Source organism: Scardinius erythrophthalmus, assembly GCF_964197995.2.
Source record: "Scardinius erythrophthalmus genome assembly, chromosome: 13".
NCBI lineage: Eukaryota > Metazoa > Chordata > Actinopteri > Cypriniformes > Leuciscidae > Scardinius > Scardinius erythrophthalmus.
This window is the reverse complement of record NC_138233.1, coordinates 11,151,554-11,164,110: the sequence shown is the minus strand read 5'-3', so window position 1 is coordinate 11,164,110 and position 12,557 is coordinate 11,151,554. Positions and strand designations below refer to the sequence as shown.

General features: G+C 36.9%; 1 protein-coding gene across 1 annotated transcript in view; it reads right to left on the bottom strand.

The window, feature by feature from the left end:
- Window positions 1–12,557, bottom strand: part of rxfp1 (relaxin family peptide receptor 1) — a 60,094-nt gene that overhangs the window by 14,245 nt on the left and 33,292 nt on the right. The window contains exons 4-10 of the mRNA XM_081382498.1: window positions 11,918–12,023; window positions 7,449–7,520; window positions 6,160–6,231; window positions 5,879–5,950; window positions 5,413–5,484; window positions 5,219–5,287; window positions 4,900–4,971 (exon numbers count right to left, since the gene is read on the bottom strand). Of these exons, the coding sequence (XP_081238624.1) occupies window positions 4,900–4,971; window positions 5,219–5,287; window positions 5,413–5,484; window positions 5,879–5,950; window positions 6,160–6,231; window positions 7,449–7,520; window positions 11,918–12,023 (535 nt within the window). The remainder of the gene's footprint in view (window positions 1–4,899; window positions 4,972–5,218; window positions 5,288–5,412; window positions 5,485–5,878; window positions 5,951–6,159; window positions 6,232–7,448; window positions 7,521–11,917; window positions 12,024–12,557) is intronic.

Genomic DNA, 12,557 nt, shown 5'->3' with positions numbered 1-12,557 from the left:
TATAACCATCAGTGGGAAAATAAATAAACAGAAGAAAATAAAAACAAGAAAAAATGTTGACCATTGGATTTGATCCATACCAGGTCTTAGAATTTTTTTTTACCAATCTCAAGACAGCACAGACACAACCAAATCTAACATTCACAAACAATTACATAAATTTAATCCACAATCATCTCCATATACTGAATAGCACAATTATAAGAAAATGGATTGAGGATTAAATACATGAAAATGTTTGTGAATGTTAGATTTGGTTGGGTCAGTGCCAATACTTTCTCATGCTGATCATAAACAAGATGAGCAGAAATGTTTTATTAAGCACTTTAGCAAATCGTGTACTAATAAAAAAAAAACTGTATTGTTATTCTTTTAGCATTTTATAACTATAACAAGGTTAGTTGCTATGGGAAGAAGGAGGCGGGAACCGGCGAACATTCAACACTTTAATAATTATAAAATAAACCAACAACAAAACAAAAGTAAAGGCGACAGCTCCTCACGTACGACTGCCGCCACATATAAACAAAACATAACATAAAAGTCCAGGCCTGGTCCTCTCTCGCCCTTCACTGTCGTCACTCCTCCTTTTATGCTTCCGCTCCTCTGTGAGATACAAGACCGGTGTGTCCTGTATTTTATAGTATTTTATTTTGTAATTTTATTAGAATTTTTTTTTTACTGTTTCTAAATTTTTTGGGGAGAAAATAAAATTAAAAGGACTTTTGACCCCAGTGGGACTTGATTACCTGTTGTACCCTACTTTTCAAAGGGTTAGTTCACCCAAAAAATGAAAAGTATGTCATTAATCTCAGCCTCATATTGATTCAAACCCATAAGACTTTCGTTCATCTTCGGAACAAAAAGGAAGATCTTTTTGATGAAATCTGAGATCTTTCTGTCCCTTCATTGCGAGGTATGCTTGGGCCCTATTTTAACGATCTGAAACACAGGTATCAAACGCGAAACGCAAGTAACATTGTGGGCGCAAATCTAAAATGGGTTGGTCTGAAGTAGCTACATTACTCATAGGTGTGGTTTGGGCGTAACGTGAAATAAACCAATCAGAGCGTTATCTCACATTCCCTTTAAAAGCAGGTGTGCTTATTCCATGGCGGATTGCTATTTTAACGTTCCAAGGAGACTGACGTTCTCGTCAGGGCCGTAAGAGACAGAGAAGTGATATTGTATGGGAATGGGAGAAACCCACCCAAATTAGCTTTGGTTAAACAGGCATATAATAATTTGGGTAAATGTGTAAGCTAGATTTATGCCTATTTTTCACATCTTCATGGACACAATGATTTCCCTCGTAATTATGTATGGTTTGCAAAAATGGCAACTGCTGCGTCTGTGTAGATGAGAGAAGCAAAGTGTATGCGCGTTGTACACACGCTACATTATGGCCAAGCATGCGACCCTTAAAATAGCATCTGAATAACGCGTCATTGACTTTAGACTAGGTTTTTCCTGGTCAGTGGCGGAATTGTTTTCTGGAACAGCAAAATAGCACGAGGGAACGTTTGCGCCGGATCACGCCTCCTCTTTTCGCTGAACCGCCCCCGGGAGCGCAAGTTCATTCCCTGCAAAATAAGAATGATACATGCATCAATGTACAAAGTCAATTGCGCTGGGTGCAAGATAGGGCACTTTAAAAAGTTCATAAAGAGATCGTAAAACTAATTCATTTGAATGGAGCGGTTTAGTCCTAGCCTGGCTAACGTCAGACCAAGTCTCATTTGAGACTTGGTCTGGGAACCACGTGTTCATTTTCTCGTATTTGAGGCGTGCTTTACGAATGCCCAGAGCCGTTTATTGGGGGCTATGAATGTCTATCAAATGCGCCTGTACGTAGCTCATAGCCAATCGCTTCAATTATACCAGATGACGTATGTAGAGTGACCGAAATTCGACGAGGAAAAAGACGATGGGTCAAAGATTTATTTGTACACGATGGCGTTTAGCGAATATTACCGTTTGTGCAAGATAAACATGAGGGTAGAAGGTAACGTCGAGTCTGATGCCATGTTGGATCCATAGATATAAACCAGGGTTCCCACACCTTGGTCAACTTCAAATTCAAGGACCTTTCAAGGACTTTCCAGGTCCAATACCCTCAAATCCAAGGACTTAATGTGGGGACACATTTGTTGTTTCCAACAACAAACGTTGAGGTACCATGGTAGTTTCATGCGCGTGTGAACGTCATGGCAACGTACAACACAAAGTAGCCTACTTCATGCAGAAAAACTTAACGTATCCAGGGTTTTTCCTGGCTCAAAATGAGGCGGAGGTGGTAAAATCCTAATAAGGGGTCCTTGGGGGGTCCGGGGGCATGCCCCCCCATAAGAAAATTTTGTACATTTTAAAGATAAATTCATTAATCTGGTGCACTTTGAGTCACCCGAATCCACTGTTAAAAATAAATAATCCACGCGCAAACCGCCGATATTCTTTGATTTAGATATCTGCATCTGATCATCACATTACAATTGTTCAAATTCTCAGTGTTAAGCATGATAATATGGTAACATCACACTGAATAGGCTGCTTTAAAATGAACATTTATTTAAAATAAAAGTTTTTCTTTTGGTAAAATTACATTTCCTTAATAGCCTAAAAAGATGCATACTCCCTTCAAACTTAAATTGTCAATGTTTCATTACATCACTGTTTGAAAACACTATTTTTTGTACCTTTTATAAAGGACATTTTTCCCCTAATTTTATTAAATGTATGCTCCATCTTTCATTTCAAATTCTTAAATTTGATCAATATATTCAATTAAAATAGTAAGACACTAGGCTTTTACCAATCAAATTAAATAACTGACATTGAACTGTTTTAAATTAGATTATTTAAAATATTTTTGAATATACAAATAAGAAATGTTGAAAAGAATGATACTTTATGAAACCATGAAACTAAACTGCCAGTAGGAGGCGGCAGGCGACCGTCTTAATGAGCGAGTCATTGAGTCATTCATTCAAACGATTCGTTCAAACGGCTGATTCATTCAGAATGAGGCAGTTTATGAATGGGTAATTGAATCTTTAACTCAACCGATTTGTTCAAAACGCTGAATCATTCAGTAATGCAACAAGTGTTGCTGTGAGATGCGCTATGGTTCTGCTGTGATCTTTGTTTGGAACTATTTTCGCTGCTGAAACAGAACAAAAACAGTCATTGCGTTTAAAATGTAAGTGACTTAATTTTAACTATTTGTTTATTGAACTGTTATGAAATCAGTCTCGGTTTCAATGTTGATGGCATTCAGGAAAACATCTCTCTGATTGTGTGTAGCCTAGGCTAGCCTATATATTGTTTCTTAACTATAGTGTTATAAATAACTGTGCGAGCCTCAACTGCGCAACATTGTTACCGTCAGTAGGTTAGGTAGTAGGCCTATATTATTATCAACTATAGGCTATCAATCGCCACTTACATTAAATTAAATAAAACAGAATCATCCTCACGTTTTCGGTGATTCCCTAGTTATTTTGTATTTTTATACTAAAAATTGTTTTAATCAGGGCACTTGTCCGGTCGGGCAAGTAGTAGGCCTACAATTCTCTTTCACTTTCCCCTTCAAAAAAAAAAAAAAAAAAAAAATACACGTGTCCCGGACAAGCGTTATTGTCGAGCCCTGATATGTTTTCCTTGATTGGTTTTCCCTGAAGAGAATTACGTTGTTGAAAACGAAAGTAAAAGAGTTACGCACGTTCATTGCATTTTACCGTGATGAGAGTTCCGTGTTTTTATTAAACTCAACACATTAATGATTTATCTGTCATCCACCTTCGATTAAGTGGAATGCAATGTTTGTATTACTTGGCCCGCCCGACCCGCGGATTAGCCGCGATCCGCGCAGCACTATACGTTTTGAGAATGGACACAAGTGGTAACAGCGACAGAACCATTACGGTGGAAAACGTGTATCTGACCATCGAAATAAATTCAAGCACTTTCAAGGACCTGTCTCTATGTATGTTTATTTTCAAAAACTTTCCAGGGCCTTGAAAACATTTTTTCAGATTCACAAACTTTCAAGGATTTCAAGGACCCGTGGGAACCCTGATAAACAAACTGCTTCGGTGTCGTCATCGTCTTGCTGCTCCCTCCCCGTTCTGTGATTGGTTCCCTTTTTCAGGGGAAAATTTGGTCCATGGTGTCCAGACTGCCTAGCAGCGTGAATAAAATCGCGCTGCGAGCAAGGCAGTATGGGGAAACCCAGGCTAGTTTAGTCCAAATTATTTTGAAGAGACTCGATCGCTTTATATGATTAACAGATTTAATTTAGGCTTTTATTTAATTTTTTATTAATTATTTTATTTATTTACATATAAACGGACACATCAGTTGTGGTGAATGGAAGCTCAAGGATGTTTGCTTGATGTGCTAGAACCAATGAGGTTCATTCTCGTGTTATGCAGCACGTTTGAGCTTCTGCAAAAGGTTTGTTCTCGCGCGTCAAGCCAGTTTGGTGGAGGTTCTGTTTAAAGTCGATCAAAGTTTAAATGTAAATAAAAGCCTAAATTTAATCTGTTCATCACATAAAGTGATCATGTCTCTTCAGAAAATTTGATTTGGACTAAACCTCTCAATTCATATGGATTAGTTTTACAATCTCTTTATGAACTTTTTGTGTCAAAGTAGTAGTTGCGTAGCTGCCAATGGAGGGACAGAAAGCTCTTAGATTTCATCAAAAAGATCTTCATTTATGTTCCCAAGATTGAATGACATGAGGGTGAGTAATTAATTTTTGGGTGAACTAACCCTTTAAATACTGGAATACATTTGTAATGTCCATTGGGGTCATCTGATAGTTGAATACACAGCGAAAAGAGAGAGAAAGAAGAGAGCTTTGAGAAGCTGTTACGGGAGGGTGGGAATACTCACAGCACTGTTAGCATGTTACAGGACCTGAAGGTCACATTTCCCACAGTCTCAATCTTATTTCCCTCAACATCTCTGCAGACACAAATAGAAATAAGAGGGTGTATGGAAAATGTAAGAAAGGAAAGGAAAAGAAAAAGTCAAATCAATTCTACTTATTGATTAAGTAGCTTAGAGGACCAAATAATTTACATTAAAGCAAAATGCATACATTGATTTACTGGGAGCAAAATTGAAAGTGCTTTCTACAAGCTCTGCAACCATAAAAAATAAATTAACACCACAAGTGATTTTATCAGGACAGTGTTGTATTCAAACTTACAGCCAATTTAACCGTGGCATCTCCAGGCAAATATCATCAAGCTTTGTGAGAGCATTGTTCAACAACACTCTGAAACACACGCAAACACACACACTCTCTCTTAGAGAATGGCTCCTATGCATTTGTTAAAATATAAGATTTATATTTGAAAGGCAGAAGATGTGTCACCAAAATAGCAACAGGCTGAAACTCACAGCAACACAAGGGAGCGCAAACCAGTGAAGGTCAAAGAGGAGATGTGATGAATATTGTTGTTCTCCAGAATCCTTCAGGAAAAATAGGAGAAACTCATTAAAAACACTGCAGCCTCACAAATTGAAGAGCTTTTTCCAATATTTGTTCCAGGGACACTAATTTATGCATAAGGTTTATGAACCATAATTGGCATTCAATTAGATGTGTGATGGAAGTTCAAATCGTTCTTTTTACTTTAGAGCAGATTCTTGGCAACTACAAATGAGAGCTAAAGAAATCACTCCTTAGCTGATGAATTAACATCAGTTTTGTGTTTTCAATATGGTCATCATTGCAGAATGTTAATTGATTGACAACTCCTGTTGCGGTTATTTGATTTGAAGCATAAAAGCACTGAATGAGGAAATCCATCTTGTTTTAGTTGACATTTAGAAAGCAGATGAGAGAATGACAAGAAACACTTACAGCCATTCTAGTTTGTGCAGATCCTGGAATACATCAGGAAGTAGGGTGGTAATTTGATTAGAACTGAGATACCTGAAGAAAAATAAGAGATTACACCTGTCTGAGGATAGCCAAAAAAAAGTTTAAAGCATTTGCCCATAGAAAAATAAGCAAATAAGCAAACTAAAGTGTCTGTCATTCACTATTCGTCACTCTCTGAAGAAAGGCAGCAGATAAGGCTGATAAGAAAGTTTTATGCTAAGAAGGGACAATAGAAATGTCTGCTGACTTTAAAAACTCACAGTCTCGTCAGATTGTAAAGGCCTCTGAAAGCATGTGGGTGCACCGCTTTAATGCGGTTGTGCTGGAGATACCTGGAACACAGTTTACAGGAAGCATTAAAAAAGAGGTAGAAGAGAGAGAAGTAACACAAAACATAATTCTATTAAAAGTTGGGGGTCAGTAGGATTTTTAATGTTTTTGAAAGAAGACTCATATGCTCACCAAGGCTGCATTTATCCATGCATCATTTTCAGCAATTTTCAATTTTCACCATCATTACATATATTGCTAATTTACTGTTCAAGAAACATTTCTTATTATTATCAATGTTAAAAACAGTTGTGCTGCTTAAGATCTCACTGGAAAAAGTCTTACTGACCTTTAAACTTTTGAATGGTAGTGTATAGTCCCATAGAAAAAGAGACATGTATTGGGACCAGACTGTCATAAATTTCATGGGCTTAAGTTTTTGACTTTTGCCAATAAGCAATCACCCACATCACCTTAGCAGCCATATAACAAAGCACTAAAGCTACTCAGAACACCTTAGCAACCACATAGCTACAGCGCTGAAATCTGCACAATCAAGCACCAATAAAATCCGGTTGAATTTACTCTTCTATTGACTAGCCTTTTTTACCTCATCTAAACCTCATTGCACTGCTAACATCAAACTTTTCTGTATTCATATTCATTCCCAATGGCTCTGTCATTAATCTAAAAAATATCCAAATCTTATACAACTGTGTAAGGAAAGTTGCATTGTGGCTTCTATTCCCATACCATTCTTTTTTTCTTTCTCTTTTTTTGTGCCACTTCTGAGATTAAGTTTGTTCATACACTGAAGCATCTGTCACTAGATCAAGTGTAGTGTTTGGGCAAGGACAAAAATATAGGGCTGATTTTGTTCGACTCAGCTGGTACTACTGAACGAAACAACTAGATGATATGCACAACAAGAGAGCATGTCAGATTAAGACATGCAAACACACTTGAAAAATTCAACAGCTGGGGAAAGAAAAACATTGAGCCATTTTTGTCAGGTTAAAAAAAGACAACTCTCTCAAGTACTTCAGTTCTCAGCTCGCTCCTGTGGAAAGCACTGAATGCTTTATTCCACAGAGATTGTTTAATCTCCCTCAACATCTCTATTTCACACATTTCTTACTACAATAGCACAGTGAAGACCAGCAAGCAACGTTTTAATAAACACCTGTGATAATGCCAAGACAGCATTCATAGCATTACAGCATCCACACAGTCCAATGACAAGGCGGAGATATACTTAGTGAAGCAGAGAGGCTCTTACAGCTTTTGAAGGCTTTGGTACATAAAGAACATGTCAGCATTTAGCTTCCGCAGCCGGTTCCTTTGCAGAGACCTGCAATATCAACGAAATTGTGAAATCTACATATCACAATAGAGCGCAACAGTCACCACATACTTTTACAGTTATCTAACAATAGATAGACAGAACAATATAAGTAAAATATGATACAACATAGAACATTATATAGACGGAATGATAGAACAAATTGGATGGATGGATGGATGGATAGATATTAATTCTCTAACACATGAGTGACACACAGTCTACACTGGATGCAGCGTGTCATGACATGATAAATCCCTGACAGTAAGCTGATGCCCCGTTCTATATCTGATGTGCTTGAGGCACTTGCGCTACTTCTGACACAAAGGACAAATTGGTTTTGCAACAGTTTCTAGTGTAGACAGTCTCAAGCTGTTGTGGCGTAACGCGTCGTGACTATGGTTGCACCCAGTGTAGATGTAATGTAGACACAATTAGGCACCAATCTACTTAGCAAACATATGATGTCAAAGCTATGCTATGAAATACCTGACAACACTTCAGTAACTTGAAAACACACACACACACACACACACACACACACACTCCATATAGGCTATATACACTGGTGTAGTGCAGGGTATACGCAGGTATACGGCGTAAACCCACTTCTTTTTCAGTCGGCATTGTGTATACCCACTTCTAAATCCCCTCTGATGTGCATCATTTAGCTAATCCAATCTCATGTGAATAAAAAACACCCAGTAAAGACAGTGATGCAGTGATCCCTTGATTCACACGCACGCTATTGGGCTAGGTGGGTACCGTCAATCTGACAATGCCATGTGATCAGAGCACTGTCAATCACTGCCTGATTCGCTGCCTGGCATTTTGGCAATGCTCAACGCCATTTTTAAATATGGCCTTTAGAATATTTAATTAAAGAATTAATAAGAAAGATGAAGCGAACAACTCAAACAAAAATTTTTTTTCAGAATAACAGACGACCTAGCAACGCTACATCGGTGCAGTTAGCCAGCAGCTCAGCTAACGATAGCCAGTTGTTCTAAGAGATAGTGCACAAAAGAAACTACTGGCACAGACTACTTGCAAGGTGAGAGAATAGTTGTCAAATTTTCACGTGTGGATGGACTAAGGAATAGTCACTCAAAATTCATAATTATTTAGTTGTCTCTTCCTATAGTCTGTGGGCCTACGGAAGAGTATTAGGGCCAAGCAATAATAAAAAAATAAAACCATCTCGAGATTAAAGTCATTATAATGCGAGATTAAACTCGTTAAATTTCGAGAAAAAAAGTCAAAATACAATCTTGAGAATAAACTCATTAAATATCGAGAATAAAGTCGTTGTGTTTCGAGAAAAAACTCGTTAAATTTCGAGAAAAAAGTCGAAATACAATCTTGAGAATAAACTCATTACATTTCGAGAATAAAGTCGCTGTGTTTCTAGAAAAAACTCGTTAAATTTCGAGAAAAAAACTCGTAATACAATCTTGAGAATAAACTCATTAAATTTCGAGAATAAAGTCGTTGTGTTTCGAGAAAAAAACTCGTTAAATTTCGAGAAAAAAGTCGAAATAATCGTGAGAATAAACTCATTAAATTTCGAGAATAAAGTCGTTGTGTTTCGAGAAAAAAAGTCGAAATGAAATGTAGAGAATAACGCATTCGATCAGAGTTCATTGCATACGAGGCTGAATCCAGTTACTTATTCGTTATTCTTTAAATGACGCAACGCTTCCTTAAGCACCCTGTGTGTATGGCATTGCTCGCACCAAGCTGTGTTAGAAATGAATGAAGAAATTCTGCATTTCTCAGCCATATGTAAGGGTGCGTTAAATCCGACTGGGAGTAATAGAGCATATACCTACGGAGGAGGATTAGGGCCAGGCAATAATAAAAAAATAAAACCATCTCGAGATTAAAGTAATTATAATGCGAGATTAAACTCGTTAAATTTCGAGAAAAAAAGTCGAAATAAAATCTTGAGAATAAACTCATTAAATATCGAGAATAAAGTCGTCGTGTTGCGAGAAAAAACTCGTTAAATTTCGAGAAAAAAAGTCGAAATACAATCTCGAGAATAAACTCATTAAACATCGAGAATAAAGTCGTTGTGTTGCGAGAAAAAAACTCGTTAAATTTCGAGAAAAAAAGTCGAAATAAAATCTTGAGAATAAACTCATTAAATATCGAGAATAAAGTCGTTGTGTTGCGAGAAAAAACTCGTTAAATTTCGAGAAAAAAAGTCGAAATACAATCTTGAGAATAAACTCATTGAATTTCGAGAATAAAGTCGTTGTGTTTCGAGAAAAAAAGTCGAAATGAAATGTAGAGAATAACGCATTCGATCAGTGTTCATTGCATAGCCTACTGATATCAACCTCATCGAGGTTTCGTGGTTTCCCAGGATACCATAAGACACATTATTAATCGTTGTTGTTTGTGTACGCCTCCATCCACAGAATGTAACGACTGTAACCATCTATACAGCCATTAATGGCAATGCTGTACGGTTTTAGTTTATCATATCTTTCCATATGCCAGAGTGTATTTGGGCCAGCGCAAGTGGCGTCTTCTCAAGCGTCTCCTTCGTCGAAATTCCACACCTTGAGGATCAACAAGTTTAATAATGCGTCTTATGGTATCCTGGGAAACCACGAAACCTCCATGAATTTCATGTTGGACAAAAGCGAGTACATCGCGCAAATTGGACTGATTTTTTCTTCTAAAAACACCTAGCCGACCTAGACCTAATGTTCTATTCTTTGTTACTGAAAGAAAGTCAAAAATATAGATTGTCTAAGTGATCTAACTCTGTCATGTCCTCTATCAGGTTATGCAATGAACACTGATCAAATGCGTTATTCTCTAACGTTACATTTCATTTCGACTTTTTTTCTCGAAACACAACGACTTTATTCTCGACATTTAACGAGTTTATTCTCACAATTCTTCGACTTTTTTCTCGAAATTTAACGAGTTTTTTCTCGAAACACAACGACTTTATTCTCGAAATGTAATGAGTTTATTCTCAAGATTGTATTTCGACTTTTTTCTGGAAATTTAACGAGTTTTTTCTCGAAACACAACGACTTTATTCTCAATATTTAATGAGTTTATTCTCAAGATTGTATTTCGACTTTTTTTCTCGAAATTTAACGAGTTTTTTCTCGAAACACAACGACTTTATTCTCAATATTTAATGAGTTTATTCTCAAGATTGTGTTTCGACTTTTTTTCTCGAAATTTAACGAGTTTAATCTCGCATTATAATGACTTTAATCTCGAGATGGTTTTATTTTTTTTATTATTGCCTGGCCCTAATCCTCTTCCGTAGTGGGCCAGTATTAATTGCAAAAACTGCAATTTTTTTAATTGCAACCTTTTCTGTGGCTAATATTAATTTCATAATGATTCTTTCTCCGTGAAGTCAAGCAGCAAAAGTTAAGTGATAATGTGCAAATACTACTGGCCCATTTTGGGGAGAACTAATATGCAAGACTAGTCTTACATGTCACTGCTTATAACACAGAGCGTTCATCCTTTGATGGGATGCTTAAAAAAATATTGGGGACATAAATTAAGAGTATACCCACTTCTCCAGGCACCACTACATCATTGGCTATATATATACAGTATATATATATATATATATATATATACACTTAGTCCTCGTGTGTGTGTGTGTGTGTGTGTGTGTGTGTGTGTGTGTGTGTGTGTGTGTGTGTGTGTGTGTGTGTGTGTGTGTAATAAAAACAGGATTGAATGGCAATGTCTGACTTTATAAAAAACCTATAGATGTTTCACCTAATAAAGAGATGCTGTTTTAAAGCAATGATTTTCATGAGACCTTAGAGAGAAGGGAATGTCTACTTGAAATCAGAGAGTGACGTTACACCTTGCCACATTCTCTGCATTACTGAAAGGTAGATGTGAATTTCACTGTTTGGCAATGGCATACTAATGAACAGCAGAAAATCAAACAGCCGCAATACAGGAAATTGGTCCTTAATTAAGAAGCAGCTTCAACTGATACATAAATATGCATTTCAGATCCACATATTAAACTGCTATACAGCTTTATATCAGCCAGTTATTATGTGAATAATACAGATTTTAACGAGGCACTGAGCGAAAAATGAGAACCAAGCTTCACAGTTATGTTGTGTGTGAAGAATAATATTGGCCTATAATGCAATTATCTCAGTTTTCATGCACTCAAATCAAATACATCACACTAGTCTTTGATGCAATTATCTCTTGTTTTATAAAGTACTATTTTGAGACAAATCTTTATTCAGTCCCCTACATTTTCACCATGTAGTGTAAAGTAGTGTCAGCTTCTGTGAAGCCACAGGGCTTTGGCATCTCATGCACATCCAAAAAGTCACACAAACTCAACAAATTGCAGCCACGCTCCACGCATAGGGCATGAAACTCACATCATGGTGACATTAATGGATACTGTGGGGACATCTTTAAAGTGTGCACCGTCACAGTCCAGCTCCAGGTCCCTGCACTGGCACTCAGCTGGGACGGTCCCAAGCACTGCGTGACAGAAAGGGAGAGAGAAAGAGAGAGCATTTTAGATACACCACTTAGCATTTAAAAGCATTACAGCTTGATCTGCCATTTAAGTAGTAATACATAATATGTGAATCGTCATGCTGAACTAATAAGCACTAAATTATTGGTCTGTGTCAGCTAGTGTTAAGGATAAATATCGAAGAATCCCCAATTAGATTAATTAAGAGAAATTTTATCTTTAAAGGTCAAATGTATAATTCAATGTTAAAATCGCAGCTTAAAGGGATAGTTCACCCAAAAATGAAAATTCTGTAATCATTTACTCACCCTCAAGTTGTTTCAAACCTGTAAGAATTTCTTTTTTCTGCTGAACACAAAAGAAGATATTTTGAAAAATGTCTATAACCAAACAGTTGATGGACCCCATTGACTTCCATAGTTTTTTTTTTTTTTCCTACCATGGAAGTCAATGGGGTCCATCAACTGTTTGGTTACAGAAATTTTTCAAAATATCTTCTTTTGTGTTCAGCAGAAAAAAGAAATTCTTACAGGTTT